The 21,188-nt window shown below is 48.2% G+C and overlaps 8 protein-coding genes and 1 non-coding gene across 9 annotated transcripts; 4 read left to right on the top strand and 5 right to left on the bottom strand.

The window, feature by feature from the left end:
- Positions 1-427: 427 nt before the first annotated feature.
- On the top strand, positions 428-2,617 carry I303_103520 (uncharacterized protein; the record flags this gene model as incomplete). The annotated part of the gene is made up of 9 exons (XM_018406865.1): positions 428-641; positions 731-840; positions 926-1,129; positions 1,197-1,310; positions 1,384-1,665; positions 1,725-1,803; positions 1,865-1,919; positions 1,982-2,411; positions 2,501-2,617. 9 exons carry the CDS (start codon positions 428-430, stop codon positions 2,615-2,617), a joined length of 1,605 nt encoding a protein of 534 aa, XP_018263673.1.
- An 807-nt stretch (positions 2,618-3,424) lies between these two features.
- I303_103521 (uncharacterized protein) lies at positions 3,425-6,175 on the top strand (the record flags this gene model as incomplete). The annotated part of the gene is made up of 8 exons (XM_065968775.1): positions 3,425-3,975; positions 4,044-4,523; positions 4,583-4,822; positions 4,896-5,137; positions 5,198-5,383; positions 5,539-5,727; positions 5,801-6,084; positions 6,167-6,175. The coding sequence occupies 8 exons, from the start codon at positions 3,425-3,427 to the stop codon at positions 6,173-6,175; spliced, it is 2,181 nt and encodes a 726-aa protein (XP_065824847.1).
- A 225-nt stretch (positions 6,176-6,400) lies between these two features.
- On the bottom strand, positions 6,401-7,844 carry I303_103522 (uncharacterized protein; the record flags this gene model as incomplete). The annotated part of the gene is made up of 6 exons (XM_018406867.1): positions 6,401-6,793; positions 6,903-7,027; positions 7,104-7,130; positions 7,225-7,333; positions 7,448-7,543; positions 7,641-7,844. 6 exons carry the CDS (start codon positions 7,842-7,844, stop codon positions 6,401-6,403), a joined length of 954 nt encoding a protein of 317 aa, XP_018263675.1.
- Positions 7,845-8,788: 944 nt separating this feature from the next.
- I303_103523 lies at positions 8,789-8,903 on the bottom strand. The gene has a single exon (XR_001936499.2). It is a non-coding gene; the product is annotated as a 5S ribosomal RNA (ribosomal RNA).
- A 477-nt stretch (positions 8,904-9,380) lies between these two features.
- Positions 9,381-11,058, bottom strand: I303_103524 (uncharacterized protein; the record flags this gene model as incomplete). The annotated part of the gene is made up of 5 exons (XM_018406868.1): positions 9,381-9,473; positions 9,575-10,168; positions 10,261-10,356; positions 10,523-10,680; positions 10,863-11,058. The coding sequence occupies 5 exons, from the start codon at positions 11,056-11,058 to the stop codon at positions 9,381-9,383; spliced, it is 1,137 nt and encodes a 378-aa protein (XP_018263676.1).
- A 339-nt stretch (positions 11,059-11,397) lies between these two features.
- Positions 11,398-12,471, top strand: I303_103525 (uncharacterized protein; the record flags this gene model as incomplete). The annotated part of the gene is made up of 2 exons (XM_018406869.1): positions 11,398-12,235; positions 12,278-12,471. The coding sequence occupies 2 exons, from the start codon at positions 11,398-11,400 to the stop codon at positions 12,469-12,471; spliced, it is 1,032 nt and encodes a 343-aa protein (XP_018263677.1).
- Positions 12,472-12,965: 494 nt separating this feature from the next.
- Positions 12,966-17,560, bottom strand: I303_103526 (uncharacterized protein; the record flags this gene model as incomplete). The annotated part of the gene is made up of 7 exons (XM_018406870.1): positions 12,966-15,236; positions 15,305-16,024; positions 16,096-16,220; positions 16,275-16,521; positions 16,715-16,837; positions 16,955-17,034; positions 17,170-17,560. 7 exons carry the CDS (start codon positions 17,558-17,560, stop codon positions 12,966-12,968), a joined length of 3,957 nt encoding a protein of 1,318 aa, XP_018263678.1.
- Positions 17,561-17,951: 391 nt separating this feature from the next.
- I303_103527 (uncharacterized protein) lies at positions 17,952-19,885 on the bottom strand (the record flags this gene model as incomplete). The annotated part of the gene is made up of 9 exons (XM_018406871.1): positions 17,952-18,048; positions 18,118-18,284; positions 18,375-18,471; positions 18,533-19,138; positions 19,219-19,271; positions 19,341-19,445; positions 19,515-19,642; positions 19,732-19,745; positions 19,809-19,885. 9 exons carry the CDS (start codon positions 19,883-19,885, stop codon positions 17,952-17,954), a joined length of 1,344 nt encoding a protein of 447 aa, XP_018263679.1.
- Positions 19,886-20,294: 409 nt separating this feature from the next.
- On the top strand, positions 20,295-21,006 carry I303_103528 (uncharacterized protein; the record flags this gene model as incomplete). Its single annotated transcript, XM_018406872.2, has 4 exons — positions 20,295-20,303; positions 20,466-20,549; positions 20,656-20,720; positions 20,931-21,006. 4 exons carry the CDS (start codon positions 20,295-20,297, stop codon positions 21,004-21,006), a joined length of 234 nt encoding a protein of 77 aa, XP_018263680.2.
- Between the last annotated feature and the right edge of the window lie 182 nt (positions 21,007-21,188).

The following is a 21,188-nucleotide window of genomic DNA, read 5'->3' on the forward strand; positions in this document are numbered from 1 at the left end:
TCCGATAAGGTATAGAGTATACAGAGTTATACAGAGTAAATAAGCGCAACGCAAATGCCCAATCCCCGGATTAATTGGTTCAGGGTACCCCACTTGATTTGATCGTCCGGCCTTCAGAAGGTGAAACAACGTTATCGCCTCGATCTACTTTGGGATAGGTCTGGTACCCGGTAAAATATCTGTTATCATCACGGTACAATTGGTTCTCCCCATTTCCGTTCTTTCTTCTGCCTTATCCTCCATACTTCTCCTTCCTGATAACCAAAAGAAACATATATAGTTGGATGACCCCGATGTCTCGTCGTTGAAATCCACCTCCTGTCTAACCCATCCCGATAAACTGGATCATCTCCATACTTCCCTTTTATTGGATCGAAATTGGACATTGACGAACCGAATAACGAACTACGAAACCACAGGATACACGATGGCCGACCTCGAAAGAACCGAGTCGAAGAAAGATGATGTCTACACTTCGTCTGCCGAAGCAGACAAGATGCGGACCGAGCTCGAGGGTCATACGACCGCGTTCGCCGGTTTGACCAGATTCCAAGCGATGCGGAAATTCTGGAGAGCGTGCTTGTTCTGCTCCATCACTGCATTTGGTGTGATCATGGACGGATACCAGACTTCTTTACCAGGTCAGTCGGATCTCTACCTCTGAAGAGAGAGAAAGTCATGCTGATGCCAGAGACCATGCTGTACTTCATTTGATCACGAACGTGTATAGGGAGCGTTCTTGCCAATGCCGGGTTCATCAAGCAATTTGGGACTGTCGTCAATCCAACAACCGGGGCAGTAAGCGTAAATGCCCAATATATCTCCATGTGGAGTGGACTGGTAAGTCGCGTTCAAATGCTTGACTTACGACACGTCTTGATCATTGAGCGGAAGACTTGCCATGACAGCTGATGTCTTTATGTAGGCATACATGTGTCAGTTCATCGGTAATTGGGCGGGTGGATTCATCAGTGATAAATTCGGTCGAACATATACTCTTTACGCTTTGACCGTCGTTTTCACTGGCGGTGTCATCACTGAGATCGTTGCTCGAAACTACAAAGACTGGCTGGCTGCGAAGATGCTCATGGGTCTCGGTCAAGGTCTGATCCAACAAGGTGTTCTGACTGTGAGCGTTGTCTATGCACCACATTTCTACAGTACAGAATTCAGCTAAATATGATATATCACCTCAGTACATCTCGGAAGTCGCTCCTACACAATTACGAGGTGCTCTCATGTCTACCTATGGTTGGTCTTACGCCTTGGGTCAACTTTTCGTTGCTATTGCCCTCAACACCCTCAACATGGTAAGTCCTTGTTGTTTGCCAACATGCCTGATTCGTTCGCCGAACACTGATATCCAACTTGCATCACCCGCAGACCGACCCGAACAATTACCTGAAAGCGATCTACTCTGAGTTCGTATTCTTGGGCCTGTGGATCATCGCGCTGCCATTCCTGCCTGAGACCCCATGGTACTACGCTCGAAAGGAGGACGAAGTCAAGGCCAAGAAAGTTCTTGGTCGGATATACAAAGGCGTCGACGGCTACGATGTGGACCGAGAATACAACGCCATGCTGGTCGAAATACAAGAAGAGAAGCAGAAGAGCAAATCAAACTCTGAAGTCGCACTCAAAGACATTTTCATGGGTCCTCATGTCGTACGTTGCCTCCGTCGTAGTATCTGAGTCGAGACTGACGCGATGAGCACGCAAAACAGAGACGAACATTCGCTTCCGTTTTCGCTTTGGTCATGCAGAATTGGTCTGGATCTCCCATCATCTTCAACTATACCACTTGTACGTAAGATACGAACGTCTCAGAAGATCGTAGAGCTTGACTGATGTGGATTGCGCACAGACTTTTTGCAACAAGCTGGTCTGCCTAAACCTTTCCAAGCGTCTGTTATCGTCTAGTAAGTTGACTCCCGCTTAAGCTTACCCTCCGACAACCGTCGCTGACTGTGACGACTTGCAGCTGTATCCTCCTATTCTCGTTGATGGTGTCTTTCTACGGCATTGAGCGATTCGGTCGACGAACCCTTATCCTTTCCGGAGGTCTTGCTTGTACCGTCTTCAACGTCGCCGTCGCAGGTCTCGGTTTCGCCCATAAGTCAGACGCCACGGACAGCGCTACACTCGCGTTTATCTGTCTTTGGGTATTCATGTACGCCTTTGGATTCGCCGGTACCGGATGGACCTGTGCCGCAGAGATCGCTACTCCTCGACTAAGAGCCAAGACCACTGCCTTTGCGGCTTCGACCAATGCTATCTCGGGTGCTATCTTTAACAGTGTTGTACCGCTCATGATCTCCGCTGCTTCCAGGAATTGGGGAGTCAAGACTCTTTTCATGTTTGCTATTCTGGGAGGTGTCGGTACCGTCATTAACTTCTTCCTTCTGCCTGAGGTGAGTTCTGGTACTCGTACATGCCGCGGCAGGTGGCCGCAATATGTGAAATTTCAGCTGACCATGTTGTGATTTTCAATCTTGCTCAGACCAAAGGAAGAACTTTCGCCGAGATTGATGAGCTGTACGACCTCAGGATCGCCCCTCGAAAGATGAAGTCTCATGTCACTTCCATCGAGGAAAGCGGATTGAAGAACCATCAATAATGATCTTAGGCTTGGGGTGTTTTCGGCAAATCCGCAGAAATAACCGAAATCTTTACGCGTGGAGTGAAGCGCGCTAGGACATCTTCATCGATCAAAGTGATAGTCATGGCGCCGAGTCATTGTTCCGTATCTTCTACCTAGTAGTATAGTACACCATATCTCATATGAGCGTGCAGACGTATGCATAAGGAGTTGGCTGAGTACACCGCATTACTGCGATTTGTTCCTGTGAACTGGGAGGAGCAGAGGAGCAGTTGAGTCGGACATATTGTTTGGGGCAGACCGAGTAATTCCCATACTACGGTAAATAAGCTTGTTGTGACACGTGGATTAAGCCTTTATCCAGGGTGGAAAGTTGCGTTATTTGTATTTGTGAGGGAGTGGATTTGTATTTACACAAAGCAAAAATACAAATGAGCCAGGTAAAATCATCAATATCGTCTCACTACTACTACCACCCACAACCAGCCAATCCACTTACGACCAATCAAGATAACTCTTCCTACCTTGCTCACCAGCAAGATACTAACCCAGCCGCACAACCTCACTTCCCTGCGATTCAGTCCCATTCATTCCTCACATCTCACATTTTATACAAATAAAGAAAGAAACCTTCTTCAATGGGACAGATCTCATCTAATCTTTCAATGTCTCTCATATCTTGATCCGGCCTGATCCGACCTGAGACCTAGTTCCCGTTATCAGAAATCCTTTCGACTCTACACTATCCGTCCCGAGATATCGCGTCAAACGCCGGATTTGCCTCTCGAGCACCTGCCGCCGGCTCAGTAGGCCAGAATGAACAACATGAATGGGTATTCGATGTACGAGGACCCTAATGGATCTTCGTCGAATCCCATACCCGTGTTTCCCGGGTTATCACGGACAACTTCTTCCTCCTCCTCGATACATCAGTACAACCCTAATCAAGCTCAAGCTCAAAATGTTGCCGATCCGTACACCTACCTACACTCTCAATTGGGGGCGTCAAGTCTGCATTCTCAGCTCGGAGCGTCCAGCTTGAGAGGTATCGTGCCAAATTTGAAACCGACGTCCTTCAACTCGTTCATTCCCAACGATGATTTCGTTCCCATCAATCCGCAGCAGACTCAACAGATCCAGTTTCAACATCAACATACGAACTCACACAGCACGAGCGGGCCCTCGAGACCGTCTGGTATAGCCAAGAAGAAATCAGCTAAGAAGAGCGCTCATCTGCATGGTATCAATATCGGAAATGATCTTAGTAAAAACGGCGAATCACGGAAGAAAAGGAATAAGAGATCTTCAGGAAAAGCTTGTGTCTATTGTAGAAGGAGTCATATGGTCTGCGAAGGCGGTAGACCTTGCGAAAGATGGTGAGTACTAGTACTCTCATCGCGGACCCGTTCATTGGAGCAGGAGCTGATCTGTATGTGTTGCCCAGTATAAAAAGAGAGATTCCACATTTGTGTCGAGACTTCACTCCGCCACCTCATGCTCCTCCTCATTCTCACTCTCATCAGTCGGAGACAAGCCAAATGACGGAGTCTCCTCAAGCAAGCGGAGCAGAATCATCCTCGACCACCGTACAACCTGCGCCGCCTCCCCAACCGCAACCGCAACCACAGATGCAAGCTCAGCCTACCCTGATACCTACCCTACCGCAACAAGCAGATCAGCAGCAGCAGTCGGAGATACCACAACAGTTAGCCATGTACTCCGATCCAAATTTCCCGCCCACTTGGCCTTTACTTTCCTCTGCCTCCAATCCTATGCAATTCAATTCTGCTCCTGCTCAGCTTAATCAAACTGTATCCCAAGCAACTCCACCTATCAAGCTAGAACCAGATATGACTGGAAACGGCACGATGGCACCGCCATCCTGGGGCACGTCTAATGATGACTCGGAATTAGCGGCTCTCAAGTGAGTTCATGTCAGCTTTCCCACTGCCAAGATGATTGACGCTGACGAGAAATACCTAGCAAATTCATGAAAGATCTAGGTGTGCCCGCTTTACCAGGCGACTTCTTCAGCTTCATGAACTCCCTTGACGGCTCAGATCCCAACAATTCTCTCCAAATACCTATGATGGACGACAATATGGCTACTACGTCCTCTGTCACGCAAGATTTCGCCAATCTTTCGACGCAGAACACAAATGGATCGTACGGAGTACAACCTAATGCTAAGGGGAAAGGGAAAGTCGTGCCAATGTCAAGGGTGTAAGTGTTCCCACTCAGTCTCGGAATTCTGCCTCACTCAAGAGCATGGAATTGATGAATACTTGTGCCGCAGCGATAAATTCATGATGGCTGCGGCGGATCAGCCCAACGGTACCCGAGCAGCTAGATTAGCTCAAGTGATCAAAGCCAAGTACGATGCTGGGTTATTGAAGCCGTATGACTACGTCAAGGGGTACGAAAGGATGAACAAATGGATGGAGTCTGGTAGAGCTGCACCAAGGATGGAGAGCAGAGCAGGGAGTGAAACGGATAGTCCTGGTATGAGCGCAAGGAACGGCAGGATGGGTCTCACCAGTGAGTTACATGCCCCGAATGAGGTGTGGATCCTGGAATGTTGATTTACGATCTGTTCAGCCGTCACGCCTCACCAAGCTCTTGGGAAGAGTATATCGCCGGATTCCAGGAGAAGGATATTAGCTGCCTTGGCGGGGTTCAGACCGAAGTTCAGACAAATAGCGAGGACATTGACGAATGTGGATCTGGTATTTGTCGAGGAAGCTATGGAGAGGTGGATGCTGGAATACGACAGGACGTTCGCTTGTGAGTCATCGTGGCTAAGACGTTCTCATCTTCTCAAAACTGACTGACCGGCCATCTTTGGTCTTACGACTCCCGATCTTCTTCCACACCTTTCCTCTCATCCTCGATCCCGTATGCGCTTTGGTGCCGGTATGATGCTGACTATTTTCTCCCAGCGATTCATACACCATCGTGCATCTGGCGAAGGACAGGCGAGATCCAGAAAGCGAATCAGGAATTTTCCAACCTCACCGGCATACCCGCATCAATGTTCAGAGACGGCCAATTATGCGTGTACGAACTGATGGACGAGGATAGTGCGGTCAGGTATTGGGAAGGATATGCGAAAATTGCTTTCGATCAGAGTGAGCGAAAATGCTATCCAAATGATTCACATTTCCGTTATTCCAGCTAATCATTTTTGTGTGGTCTTTCCAGACCAAAGATCGATGTACATCTCTTGCACGTTACACATCCCCCTTTCACTTATACAGCACAAACCCCGACACCTATCAGCAGCACCGACTCCACAGCCCTCCAAATCGGCTCACTCGAATCCGCCATACTCCACATCCGACCTGTCCCTGCCTCAGAGTTTCCACAACGACGTCACGATGTCGGAGAATGGGATAGACGAATTCAGGGAGATCAAATGCTGTTTCAGCGTGACTATCAGAAGAGATACGTGGGGAGTACCTGTTGCCATCATGGGGCAGTGGATTGTGAGTGATATCATGAAACGCAAGTTTTCCGCAACAGAACCAGGAAAAATAGCTTACGACTGTGGCATGATTTTGATTGTAGCCTATATGAGGGGTTACGGGCGCTTTGTCGCCGCAGGAAGGCGTTTGTTGCATTGATCAAAATACATATAACATGCATAGTAAATACACATGATTAATCATCACTATAATTATATATCGATGACCCTGGAACTGATACTATCGCCATCAGATGCTGAGCTGAAACGTCTACTGGCCTTTATTTACGTGTATAAAAGGCACCTTCTGTGATCTGTTCAATGTGCGCTGATACCATCTAAACTTGATCTCGTCTAACCTGCGAAGTCTGAAACCCAGAATGACCATCGGCATTCGAGTCCAATCTCTCCCTATCTACGTCTTCTAGCCTCCTCAGGAACCTTGAGGGGGGTAACAGACTCCAGACGAAGAGTGCCAGTATCACAGGCAAGTATTCCAGACAGCCAAATAAGGCTTCGTGCGTCGAAGCGAACCCGAAGAACCCTTGTCCCGTCTCTGCTAATCTGAAGGTCGTCCTCAATAAAATCAACAGCGAGGTGGTCAAGATGAGGTAGAGGAACAAGCGGAATTGTTTCACAAGTGTAGGTTGGGATAGTGAGAGGTAGTTTGGGGAATATGACCGATATATCGCTAGAATGAGGATGGAAAGGAAGATGGTGAATGAGAAGCACTGAGTGATGATAAATGATGAAAGCAATGCATAGCGCGAAATTAGCCAGGTCATGAGAACGGGAGATGCGCCGTATGGGGGAAAGTGAGTGCTTGAAACTCATACTCACCTGAATAGCTAGACCAGCTAATAAAATGTCATTTGCCTGTTCGGGAGTGACGCTCGATGGATTTCCTCTGACTTTAGCTGATTCGGAAGTTCCGATCAGAGCCGCTCCGACGACCTGGATAATGGCTGTTGATAGGGACGAGCGGACGCAGATCAGCATCGCACCTCAAGAATGAGGCAGGTACGGGATAAGGGAACCCACTGGTCACTACGTCGGCAGTCACGAAGACTGAAGAATAAATGGAGAATGGTCACAAAGTCATCGGCTATGGCTATATGGCGAAATTGCACGATATCGCAACGACTGGTAAGAGAGCACTTACAGATCAATACTTTCTTTGGCGAAATGAGCAATAATCGCTCAGAACCTTTGTATCCCTTGGTAGCCAATGACAAAGACAAGTAGATAGCCGCAGAGAACAGTACAGGTGCCTATGAGTCCATCATCAGGATCAACCTCATGCTCAAGGTTCCAATGCACTTGCAAAGGGGGACTGGAAGGATTTATCAATTTGATCAAAGTCGAATTGACTTGACTGGACTTACCACTACGATCAAGAAATACTGAGCGACGAAGCTTCCAACTACGAAAGGGCGCTTATGACTTGCCATCCGAGCGGCATATCCACCTATCTCCATTAGCTAAGAGAAGATTCGTGGGATCAGCCATGTCATTTGAAGTCGGGGAATGAGACTGTGATGGGTCATTACAAGCACAAGCGAAAGCGCAAAGACTCACAGCTCCGACCAACAAGAGACTATGGAACCACCTCGTTCCTCTTCTCGTAGCTATATAGGACGCCTGGAACGAGACCACTATAGCGAATGTGACGACGCCTATTATGCCCAGCGCTAGGGCGGGCACGTACGAGTAGATGATTATCGACGCCTCGTCGTCCTTCGGATTCGGGTTGATAGGTCCCTTGTAGGTTGTTCCGGACATCTTTGCTGAAGTGAAAGATCAGAGCGAGGTTGAGCTTGATGAGGATGGAGAAATGAGAATTTAGGCTGTTGCGTCGTCGGCTGGGACCTTGCCCGGAAAGATGCGTGAACGAGTATATATACCGTGTGATTATTATGAGCTGCGATAGTATGACCGAGGAAGCTGAAGAAGCACTGCTCTCGAAAAGCCTGAGAGGTGTCGTCCTACTTCGGCTGCAATGGAATGGGAGTATAGTTCGGTTAATTTGGCTGGAGTTGCGTTGACCGTACTAAGACCACCGAGGCGGATGCGAAGACGAAGACGAAGACGGTGGTCAAGTCAAGCAACGGACTTAGAGCAGAAGTAGAGAGAGGCAAGCGAGCAAGAAGTGATCTCATGCAATCAACTTGGTGTGCTTGAATCTATTCATGGCTTCATGGAATCAAAAACAAGAACGATTCAACATGAATCCTACGTCAGTTTGCCAAGACCAAACGAGTATTCCCGCTTTATCACCTCGGATCGGTGACAACCCGACATAGACATCATCAAGGCACGATCGATTTCGATAGAACGAACAACAAGAACAAGGTGATACGACGAGATATCGTAAAATATATGATACGAGTTGGCGAGTATGCATGTTGGATATGATCATTGCACAGTGAAAGTGACAGGCAGAGCACTCAAAGTTAGTCTCAGAACACACCATCATCATCATCATCAGCAGCAGCTTGCAAGTACGCCAGGTACGTCAAGTCAAGTCAAGTCAGATGTTCTTGTGCTTCAAGTACTTCCACCAGGTGGTCTGGCGATCGCAGAAGAGAATCAAGCTCTATAATCCCAATTATACGTGTCATTAACACTAGCCACGCAGGGCTGAGCATGAATCGATGATGAGAACGAGCGAGGATACTAGCTGACAAAAGTCAGAAGTCAAAAGTCAAAAAGCAGAAAGCAAATACAACTACGGCACTTGGGATTCCCGAATCGTCCCCGACGTCGGTACTGACCAAGCGACATCAAGCTTAACTGCGCAGATCTGACGGGATGCGGTGGTTTCTTGATTCTCTGGCCGTAGATGGTCATAACACCGGAAGGTTTATTGTAGTCGTACTGTTCTTGTTCTGTTCCGACAGATTATGGCTGTCTATTGCTTGAGTCTGTTGCATAATCATAATCACAGACAACGCGCTCAACGGTTCCTCCATCTGTTGCCTCGTCCTCCGAATAGCAGTCACTGTTTAATGATCGAGGCGGCAACATGAGTATCCTGAAAAGTGATCCATGCGGTGATACAGTTGTATGAATAAATATATAATCTGCTAGTGCTTCCGCAAGAATTGAAGATTGCTCATGAAATAGTTTGCGATTTTGCCTTCCTGTCATTATTCGTTGCGCAAACAAGCGATTCACGTCATGCGAAGCCTGAATGGCCATCTGACTTCTCATGATGGCCCCCTTATCCGCCATCCACACATCCCGCTACGACACATTCTTGACCCTGTCCTACTATTCCCAAACCCAAGTTTCTATACTAAGCAGCCGCTCACACGCTTACACTGGCGTCAACATACCAGCAGCGATCATTTCTTCTTGGGTCATCGTAGAAGATTCGATCATGATACCCACACCGAATTTGGAGGCGTTCTGCGAATACCAGGCGCAAAAATGTCAGTACATTTCCTGGAGATTACAGACTAGAACAACACGCGCATATGCGCATATGCGAAAGCTTTTTAATGACTCACCTTGGCATGGTCAATCTCTCCGGCGACTAAGAAAGCGAAAGCGGGAGTGAACCTTTGTTCGAGGTACATTCCGATTTTACCGGCACTGTCGATTTGTCCTCTGAAGGTAGCCATCCTGAAATCGTACTTGGCTCCGAGGGTAGCGAGCGCTTCTCGTTTGGCTGGACCAAGCATCGAGGCGGGTTGAATGATCGTCTGTAAATCCAAAGCTACGTCTACTTTGTCGGAGAGCTTCTGGTAATATGTAGCTTGGACGTTTCCTGAGGGCTGCAATTGGGCGGTGGCGGTCCATGAGGGGTAAAATGGCGCTGGTTGTCCCGGGATAGTAGGAGTCAAAGCTTCAAGAGCGTTAGGTAGCGAGGTGAGTTTAGCGACGTAAGAGGTGGCTGTCTCGAGGATCGACGGTTGGGGATGTTGAATGACGGTCTCGAATCCCAATGATAGTCTAGGAGAGAAGGAGTGGAGTAAGGAAGCGATGTGGATACCTGTTCCGTCGAGTATTCCTGGGTTCATCGATTTCCAGGAGAAGGAGTAATGCGGGCCCAAGTGGTCGTGCTCGACTTGCAACATCGATTGGCCAGCTTTGTTAGTGAGCTGTAGGACAAGGAGAAAAGGGAGGGAAGGAACAAAGGGGATTGTATCAGCTTCGCAGGGAGGACTGGCTTTCAGCGGTGATAGAGATTCACCTGAGCTTGCACCTTGGTGATATCCGTTGGTGCCCATGTCTGGTTCGCCCGCATAGTCACAGTACCAGATCCATCCACACCACCTTGTAAGAAGGTCTAACGAGAAGCAAGTATATCAGCGGGTGGTTCTCGGTTTCCCGTTGGTATCACAAGACCTCATCAAGGACTTCTAAACATCGACATCGGTTCGTTTCGTCGTCCATGCATCTCCGACTCTTCCGTCCCTCATTGACTGATTAGATTTGGTGCCGATCTCACTCACCTGAGCATTGGCAAAGATAGCACCGAAATTGTAAGCGGGAGGTCGTGTTGTCGATCCGAGGGAGAAAGAGTGAGTAAGTTGGAAAGCCGGGTTGGCAGAAACGACTTTGGCTACGTCTGCTCTAGCTCCGTCGAAAGACCAGTTGGCAAGGTGGACCTCTGCGCGATCAATCCAAAATCAGCAAATCAGTTTTTCGTATATTGCTGAAAATCGCGCGATCATCCCCTTCTCTTTCGAAATTCCCTCGATGCACGAATTTGCGACGTTCCGCATAAAGTGAAAGCATAAAAGAGGGTTGTATGGTGTATGCCGTAGTCAGACGAAAGCGAGCGGGACGTACGTTGAATCTCCCTCGTCAAGTTCTCCACCGTACCAGGCTGCACCAAGCCCATCGACTCCTTCCATCCGTGGAATCTAGCATAAGTATTCAACACCGGTCCGGAAACAGGATGGAAAATGTTGGCTACTGTGTCGAGGTAAGGTGCGAACGCCGTCGGACCAGCTGGTTTTTCGGATGTCACAGGGATGGAAGCCATCTTGTTGTTGTTCTTGCTGGTCTTGGTCTCCCACTGATGGAGGTTATGCAAGAATGAGGAGTATGCAATACTGCCGAGTCGGACGAAGATTATAGATTATAGATTATTATCGATCTTTTCTGCAGCTGTCGAAAACAATAACGACAGTACGGTACAGTACGGTGTGAGGAAAAACGGAAAATTATCAGTGTGGCACCGTATCGTCACCACTCCACATCGTCATACTCTGAGTCTCACTCGTAATGTCGAAAAGTTTGTTTGTTTATACAATACTCGTCTAACTCTTCTGGTCAAGACAAGATGTCATAACACCTACGAGACAGCCTTTGCGTATTCAGAATGTCCCAGTCCGCTCATACCTCTGAGCAATCCATCAAAGCACCATCGAGCGAAGCACTCTCCTTGTCCGCATCGATATTCTTAAATTCAGTCGAAGAGTGGATACCCAAATCATTCGGAACCGAGATCCAATCAGCCTCAGCTTCAGCTTCAGGCTCGGGCTCAGGATCAGGAGCAGGAGCAGGAGATAATTTAGCAGGACTACTACGACCGACAACGATCAATGGGCATATCGAAGATAGGCTAGGACTAGGTCATCCGGATGCAGAAGCAAATGCCAGTAATTCTCGGCCGATGCAGAGGAACGGGCTGATAGGTTTGAGTAAGAAGTTGAATCTCGAAAAGAAGGGTAAATCGAGGGAAGATGTAAATGCCCGATTTCAACTTGATGTGCATGACGACGATGAAGATGAAGAGGATTCCAAGTTCAGATCGATATCGAAGAGGAAGAATACTACTATAGATCCGTTCGGAGGTGCAACAAAGAAGAAGAAGAAGGATCCGTTCGCTGTTGGAAACACCAACACTCGAGCCGCCAAGGCAGTCTTATCTGCACCGTTACGTACGAATGGAAATGGAAGTGCAATTGACGGCGAGGACGACGAAGTAGAAAAAGAGATCCAGGAAGGATCGCAAAGTACAGAAGGTCCATCTTCGATGACAATATCTCGCCAAACGACCCCTATGCCAGTGATATCAGTCAATGCGTCTAACGAAGGATCAGGTATATCCCCGTCCCCATTCCCTTACGACGGTCCAAGACCGTTGGGCTCCCCCGTGAAAAATCAGAAGAAACGACCTTTACGCGCAGACGAAGATGACGATGGGTCGGAGAAAAGTGAGCATCGAGGCGTTTCATCAGAGGACCGGAACCGTACAGACAGGATTAGTAAGGATGAAGAAACACCAGATAGCAGTCTGAATGGAGTGGGCAATAGCAGTGAAGCAAGTTCGATATACAAGAACAAGAACAAGAACCAGGACAAAGACGAACAATCGTCAAAAGAAAAAACGAAAACTCAATTGAGGCGAGAGAAGAGGAAGAAAGCGAAATTGTCCAAAACATCATCATAATCACTGGAATCAAAACCATGTTCTTGATCAAATTCACTAGCATAGCATCAGACACGAACTCTTAATGACATTACGAAAACAAGCGAACTGAATCTAGGTTCCCCCAGGACGATCATTCCTTTCAATATGTATGTAAGCATGTATCATCGTGTCATCAACACTGCATTACGCATTACGCATTACGCATTACGCATTACGCATCATGCATCATGAAAGATCAATTGGTATCATGTTGGATCCAGGCTGGGTAATGATAATGACAATGGCAATACCAATGGTATGGGTGATGCTAACAAGGCTACAAAGCAGTTACAATTACAACTATAGAGAAATACAAAGACAGCGGGAGTATGACATGATAAGATAGTAGGTTCAAGCTGCAATACTGCGAAAAAAGAGAAACATGAAATTCAAGAAGTTAGAAGAAATGATAAATCCAGAAATTGAGGTTCCGAGGGAGGTCATCGAAATCGTAGTAACGGTAAGGGTCATGCTCATCGCCAACTCTTCCCTCTGTGCCCATGTCCATGTCCTCGACCAATCAACCCACCTTGCCTCAAACTAGCGCCTACCAACTCATCTTCCTCTTCATCCCCTCTCGCTCGATCTGAATCTAGGGCCAGATCATGGGACGTACCCACAAGAGAAGAGGCTATCAATCCGAATAATCCACTTTGAGACGTTGCGATTGTGGGTCCCGAGGAGGTTGAGGGAGGGGTGATAACACTGTTCTTGGTCGAAGGTGAAATCGCACGATCTCGTAATAAGGAAGAAGTGGTTGTCGATATGGAGGAGCGAGTGGATTGTGATGATAATGGAATAGGTTTGATAGGAGGCGACTTGATTTCGGTATCATTTTCGTTTGTCATTGCCCCTTGATTTCCCGTAGCGCTGGCGTCAGAATTCACGGGGTCGGGGTTGATAGGTGTGACCTCGTTCGAACCTCTGAAGTCATACCACCTTCTCGAGATACTTTGCAGCACCCCACCCCCACCGCTCGATTCAGCTCCGGGTTGGGCTGGTGTATACGCGGGTGCTCTGCCTGTCTGGATAGGATCGATTGATTGACTAACAAATGTCGATCTGATACTTGAATCCGACAATCCTCTGGGTCGTAAAGTCCGTTCCAAGAGCGGGGCTTCAGGTTCATATGATCCGCTCAGGATCACTTCGGTGTCGATATGACCAGCAGATGAGGGCGGGTCAATCATCGCGTCGACGACCGAGGATATCTTCTTCCGTTCTTTCGAAGCCTTAGCTCGGATCGTCTTATCTCCATTGGATCCACCTATGTTGGCATGGGAACTGACTGATCTCAACGTCCGTCCGCCGACCCCAGGTACAGATGCAGATGCAGATGTTGTTGCTGTTGCAGATCCAGGCAAGCCATTACCTAGGACCGTCCACGATTCTCCTCCGGTCGGAGTTAGTGGTCTGGTCGCCCCTGCGAATATGCCCAAGAGTTCATTCCTATTCGCTCGCGATTTGGATCGACGGACATTCCTGATCGTAGGCGGTAATAATGAATTCTCCGAATCTCCACCTAATGTCGCAGGCGATATTGTCCTATCTCTGCCCATGTCTCGATCTACAGATTGAGACCGATCATCGGATAAAGGTGAAGGAGGCAAGATGTCGATGACCGCTTCCCTCGGATTCGCGGTGTTGATAGCAGGCGTAGCCCTTCTAACTATACCTGTCCCTCCGAATTCCACACTAACATGCGTTGTTGTTGCACTGGCTACAGCCTGTTGTTTCGGCGCGGCTTTCACAGGAATGGACGGTTGTAATCTCCCTCTTTCAATTCCACCTTTCCTGCTGTGATCGTGGTCAATATTATCGTTCTCAGCTGGAGTCACAAAAAATTTCGTTATTGGAGCAGCGATCCAGCCCAGACCGCCGGGTCCCTTGTTTGCTGGTCCCAGCGGATCTTTATCGGTGTCTTCTCTGAAAGCGGCTTTCTGAAGTTTCTTACTCAAGCTAGGATTGATAGTCACATCGTTGACTATAGCTTGTAAGTCCACCAAATCACTGAAGACATCCTTGAACAACCTCAGAAGCAGGTTGAAGTCCTTTCGATCTATTCCACCTAGATTATGTATACCCTTGAATTGATTTCTCAATTCTGCGACTTCTAGCTGCAAGGCTCGCATGGTCGACTGGGACAAATGGGCGACATCTCCAGGTAAATTGTGTTTCTTGAGGCGTTTGTTCAAGGTTGGAACATCGGCATCCCGAAGTCTAGCTAACATCCGACTCATATGTTCGATAACAATCAGCAAAATCCCTGCTCGGCCAGCGTCCTTGTCATGAATGGAGGAGGTTTCACTATGATCTTCGGATGGCGGGATCGGCGAAGTTCCAGTCGAAGTCGAGGTCATTTCCCGGGCCGAAATAGACCTTCCGTCATGTTCACGATGTGGTATTTGCTCAATTGAATCCGTTTGCACGCCTTGCGATCTAGTAAGCAGTAACAAGGTCTTCCTCTTCGCTCGTTTCGGGCTTGTATTCGACAAAGCTGAGTCTGACATGGGTGAAGGGTAGTCCAAATCGTCAACAAGCGTATTACTTGCATTGGGCGAATAGTCGGTGTACTCGTTAGGTGACATTGTCGATCTTCTCGCTAACATCAGGGAGCGACGCTTTCGGTTTTTCTCTGCTGCTCGGAAATAATCTGTTCCGGGCGAAAGAGGTTCTTCCGTTATTCCTGATACATCTCCAGCTCCATTCCCTGACCATTCCGCAATCGGACCAACCCCCTGTGACTATCCTCGCTTATCAGTACGTGTCGCCCGTTTCCAACAGACTCATTCATACAGTCTGGATCACTCACTGCGTAAGATCTCCTCGATCGTCTATCCGTATTGGTACTGAAACTCCTAGCTAGAGACGGCCGTACTTGATGCCCTGGCTTCCCCTTCGGTACCCCGTTCAAGACATATCCAATACCTCCTGAAGGGGATGTTCGGAATTTCGGACTTTCTCGTCCGTTCTGAGGCGGACTTAGCGCACCGGTCCTGCTCCCATCCTCGTTGAGCAAGATTCCACCGAATTCACCTATGGGTCCCATACCCAAACCAGGAGACATCAGGGCTCCATCCGCCGTGGACGAGGTGTTCGAGGTGAATGAAGCTGCCATTGACATTTTCCTGTGATGTTCCCAGGCGCTCATGCCTCCCGTCCTGGAAGATGAAGCCACGCTCATACGTTGCCATGCTCCCCTGTCGTTGGGTGCGTAGCCATTGCCTTGGCCTAGCGAGAGTATGGGGCTTGATTCGGTTCGAGAGTGATAAGAATGACCTGATCCAAGCTCTGTAGCCAGTCGAGTAGGTAATCTTCCGAAAGGTGACGCCTTCCCCATCGTACCGATCGCTGAGCGTAGTTCCTCCACTTCCTCTTTCAACGTACGAGACTCATCCCGACTATCTGATAACGAATGAGTCAATTCGGAAACATCATGCTTGAGCAGCGTATTGGCTGCGACAAGATCTTCAAGGGTCTTTTGGTATTCTGGCATATCCGACGGTGAATCGGCGTGGAATGTCTCGGAGAGCTGTGGCCAAATGACAGGCAACGTGAAGGTCAGCGATAGAAAGCGAAAGGTCAAGGACGGATATAACCGACCTCGTTGTGTAACTCGCTCAACCTCTCCTTAGCATTTGCAAGTAGATCTTGAGCATCTTTTGATCTAGCTTCTTTGACCTCTTCCACTTCCTTCTTTGCGGTTCTGACTTGCAGTTCCAATTCCTCTGTTTGCCCAGCTGTCAGGTACAGCTCGAGCATGATAGACAAGAAGTACCCACCTATCCGAGCCTCAACTCTTTTCCTCTTCCTGACCTCATCTCTTACTTTCCTCGTCTCATTTTCCGCCAGATCTCTTGCATCTTCATATTTCTTCTCAGCTTCCGCTAATCGCTCTCCTACTCCGGCTCCACTAGCCAGAGCCACTTTCTGCCTTTGAGAGGTCGCTCTGAGCGAGGTCAATTCCGCTCGAACATGGGTGAGAGATTGCTGAGTGAGCGTTTGAGTATGCATGGCTTGTGTGTAACGCTGAATGTTCATTAGCGTTGCCATTGTGAGGATGATACGACCAAAGTGAAGCGAAAGCAAGCAGGTGGGCAGGAATAATACAGAATAAAGGACAACACGAGACTGATATGGATAGTTATGGATAGTTATGGGGTTCAAGGTCGAGAATCCTTCGCGTAAACAACGAGGAAGATTAGGAGGAACAAGCTCTCACCTTTTCCAAAGCTTCATTCTTCTTTGAAACCTCTGCGAACTTTTGCAAATGCTGCGTGTTCGCTTTCTCAAGATTGTTCACTTTTCTCACGCTTTCCAAAAGGGCATTCCGTTTCACCTGAAGCTAAAGGGAGTCGTATAGTGTCACAACGAATCAGCAATTGAATGGGTCCGAAAACTCTCCAGGCTCGTGAAGAGCGGACAAAGGAGCAGCAAGACGAAGGAAGGAAGAAAAATTCACTTGGTTCTCGTATTTTTCAATCTCCCTTTGATATTTACGTTCTAAAGCTTCATATTTCTGTAAAAGTGCGTGCCCGATTTCTATCAAACCCCAGAAAAGCAAAGTCACATCAGTCAATTGACTCGTCAATAGTCACCGAGAAACCGAGATTTCCTATTCATTTCGCGATGTTTTGGACGACACGAAGGTGAAGTGTGAGATGAAGAAGGACTCACCACCACTAAGTTTAAGTTTATCCTCTACCTTTTCCCTCTCCCTCAATGTCCTACACAGAATCCCGTTTCCATTTCCGAGGGTGGTCCCGCAACAACAAACAGTCACACCGTTATTCAACGAGTCTTCAGAATCGTCTTTGATATGCCCCAATTGTTTTGATAGACCGTCTAACGTTTCTGCAGTCCGCAAGAAAAGACTAGCGGATGGTGATTCAGGTATAGATGTTCTTCCTTCCCCACCTCCAGGCGAGAGAGTCTGATCCTCATCTTCGCCCGTTTGGGAAGTAGGCGAAGCTGGTACCGATTGATCTTGAGGAGACGCCGTCGCCGCCGTTGCTGTGCTCGAGCTCGAACCCGACAGCAAACGCGTTCGCGTACCCGTTTCTTCCATCGTTGCGATTCGTTAAGCTCGTTCGTGTCGTGATTACTTCGTCAGAATCATGGATGAAGATAGTCCTACTGTATATAGTCCGACATGATGATTGTTGTTTTACTTTTGAAAAGATGAAGGTATATGAGTGGCCAAGTGGTAGTCATGCGATCAATTCATTGCATTTCAATTGACCTGCACAGGTGAGCTTTGACTTTTTGATTTGTTTACATGTTTGAAATCGATCACCTAAATTCAGGGTAAAAGCGGCACCGGATGACAGGATGACATGGTGGCTCAGGTATACGAGTAAAAATCAAACACGTGAATGCATACTTTCTCCTGTTCTACACTGCATCGTATGCAGGTATGTACAGCACAGTGGCTCTTCACCATGAGGTATATCCACGCTCTAGGCTCTGGCTTTGGTCAAATCTGATCCAAGCGAGTAACCAGTAACTTTCTCCCAATCCATCTTTTGTCGAGTGACGGGTAACGCTCGTCGCAACCTGCCGATTCATGTTAGCTAACTCAAATTCCAATCTCGGCCATACGTGCTCCAGGGGAGCCAGACTCACGCCCTGAAAGCTTTGTCTCCCAGTTCACCATACACATCGTTCAGCTCTAGGTGGTAAGCTGTTTCAATTTTGGAGATGGTAGTCACTATTTGACTGGGTATCGTCTGGCCATTGATTTCCTCTGTCGGCAGAGGGAACGAGGCAGAATGGGATGTAGCGAGTTGAACCTGTTCTCAATTCACATGAGCATCTAGTCGGCTCTGACCTGGATTTTGTTGTGTTTTGAACGGAGCTCGAAAGGAAAAACCGCGACTCACGTTACCCTGTTCATAGTAATGCACATCGACGTTGATCTTCCCGTCCACCACTCCAGCAGCTTTGTCCACGACCCATCGAGTCCGCCAGCGACCAGTCCTATCAGGGTTCGCATGATCAGCTTGATGAGGGAACACTCCGATTCAATTAGCTGACCCACCAGAAATTGTTCGGGTTATACTTATTGCCCACCGCCTCCAACGTGTATTTCGGATTCTCAACCCTTTGTTGCTTCTGCTCCGGCCTTACCTCCTTCTCCTCCTCCACCGCCGGAAGAGGATTCTCCTCCGCTTTGGGAGTCGTCAATTGCTCTTCCTTTCCATCTTCCTCCACTTCCCCAATATCAGGCTTGGCGGCAGTTTCAGACTTCGTGCCTTCCTTCTCCTCTTCTTCTTTGGCTTCTTCCACCAGCTCGTCGAGTTGATCAAGACTTTCCGGCCTTACCAACTCGTCCTTCTCTTTGGTTCCGTCCAAATCACCTGAAGCTGGCGTAGGAGCAGGTTCGAGATCGCCTTCGTTCACTTGCTCATCCACGATATCCGTCACAGGTGTCTGTGTCTTGCTTTCCTTGGCCTCGACTTCGGGTTCAACTTGCTCCTGAGGTGCCGACGTTGTTTCATCTGACGGAACCGCAGCAGCAGCAGCAGCGGGCTCAGAGGTTGGTGCCGCTGATGGTAAGAGTGGGTATTGCGATGATGAGACTGAGGCTTGGCCAGATGGGAAGTGGTTCTTAGTGTATTTAGCGAGGGATTGAGCTAGTGCAGCGCTGAAGATGATGTCCATCAGCTGGCTGATTTTGATAACATAAAGTAGGCAGCTATTGCTTCAGCTCGACATTGGACGTACCGGAAAGACTCCTCTTCTTCAGGTAATTCATAAGGTTGATAATCTGTTATCGCCTATAGGACCGTCAATTTGTCGGGTCTTGCACACATAAAGCTTATACAGGGATAGTAGCTTCAGCTCACCAAGGTGATATGATCAAATTCGAAACTTCTCTTCCCCTCCGCATCGACAAATCTCTCTTCATCTCCTTCAGTACCGGGTAGTACAGTGGCCTCCGACAGGATAGACTACAAGCTCGAGCCAGTCAGCTCGGTCCGTCTTCCATGTCGCAGTCCGGAGCTCGGAGCCAGACTTACGCTGTGTGCTGGTACACCATCCGTAGCCGGATGATCGACTACATGAAGTTGAGTGAGGTTATACGCTCGGAGAGTCGGTAAGACATGGGGCATCAAAGCGGTATCGTCATTGATCACTGCTCGTATGTCTGCAGCAAAGAGAAAATCAATCGGACGTCAGCGTGAGCGAAATATTCCTGGACTTGATATATAGATCCCGAACGTGAATTTTGCTCACCATTGATCACATCGCTACGTTGGGAGATCAGCCCTTATACCAATAAAGGGAGACTGATAAAGGACGAAGAGACTCACTTGATCTCGCCCGGAGGTGATTGTTCGACGAACTTGGCAGCAAGTTTACATTTCTCTTCCAATGAGAGCTCTGCCATCGTGTTGTACTGCGGCTGCGTCTGATGGAAAGCTCACCGGGTGAAGTCTTGTTGCTGCTTTCGTCGAAGTATGTGGAGAGATAGATGAGCATCGTTGACTTGTACTTTACACATCGCTTTGATGACGCGCCAAACCCAGTTACAGACTGCAGCCCCGCACTGACCATGTAGCCTTACGTAAGGCCAATCGCCTTTCAAATAGCCAAAGCTAAAAAAGCGAAAATGCAGAGAGCTCAGAGCTTTTTTTGTTTGGTTCACCCTCACCTCGCCTCCCTCCAACACGTATTTTCAACTTTCACTTCTTCTTCCTATCGCGACCGAATCAGATCCATAAACCTTTTCCTCAATAGTATTATCCTTCTCTACCCTACTCTCCCCACATCTTCTCTGATCAACAAAGCAACTCAAAATGGGTAACGTGAGTGCCTCCCCTCTCCATCGAGAAACAGCACACACACACCCAGATGTCCCCTTGAACCTTGTCGCCTCCCAATCCAGGCGAAACCCGCTCTTCTTGCTTGTATACTTGAGCCAGTCCTTCAGCAAAGCATACTAATATCGGTCTCTCCGCCTGCGACAGGGTGCTAAAGCTCAACAAAGAAAGGACCGAGCCGGGGGCAAACCAGCTGAGAAGGGTGCTAGCTCTCAATTGAAGTCCAACGCTGTGAGTGATCTGCCCTTATCAAACGTCGAGTCATTGCCTAGTCCCATCCTCTACCGCATATGACAAGGGATCACCGCTAACAGCTAGACTTGCGGACTATTTGCAGGCCGCTCAAACCATTCAATGCGATACTTGCAAAGCGACTTTCCAAGGGACATCCAAACAACCCATGTGAGCCACTACCCACATTTCTTTCTCTGGTCCTGCTCTGTTCATCCTCCCTCTCTCCCACGTCACACTGCATCATTGGATGCCATTTCGAGTCTCTCCAGTCCCCTCATTATCAGTAGACACGAATATAGCGCAAAAGGATCAGAATCTCGATCGTCTGATAAAACAGCAAAGCCTTGAAATGCTAATACACCCTCCTTTGCGGTACAGGCTCCAATTGCACGTCGATTCGAAACACCCTAAATCCGATTTCAAGACTTGTTTCCCCAAGTTCGTTATGGCTTAGGTCCTTTACAAGCAGTCCGAATTGAAAAGTGTCTATTGGATCAGATGAGCTAGGTCGGTATTAGGGGTAAGGTCCGAGGTTGGGACTGGGTCGACCACATCTGGGGTTCGGTCGACGACAAGAAGGGTTCATATCACTTGGCGAGGTGATACAGTGTTGTTGCTTGTTAATATATTGGTTTA

The sequence above is a fragment of the Kwoniella dejecticola genome, chromosome 4, assembly GCF_000512565.2.
Source record: "Kwoniella dejecticola CBS 10117 chromosome 4, complete sequence".
Taxonomy (NCBI): domain Eukaryota; kingdom Fungi; phylum Basidiomycota; class Tremellomycetes; order Tremellales; family Cryptococcaceae; genus Kwoniella; species Kwoniella dejecticola.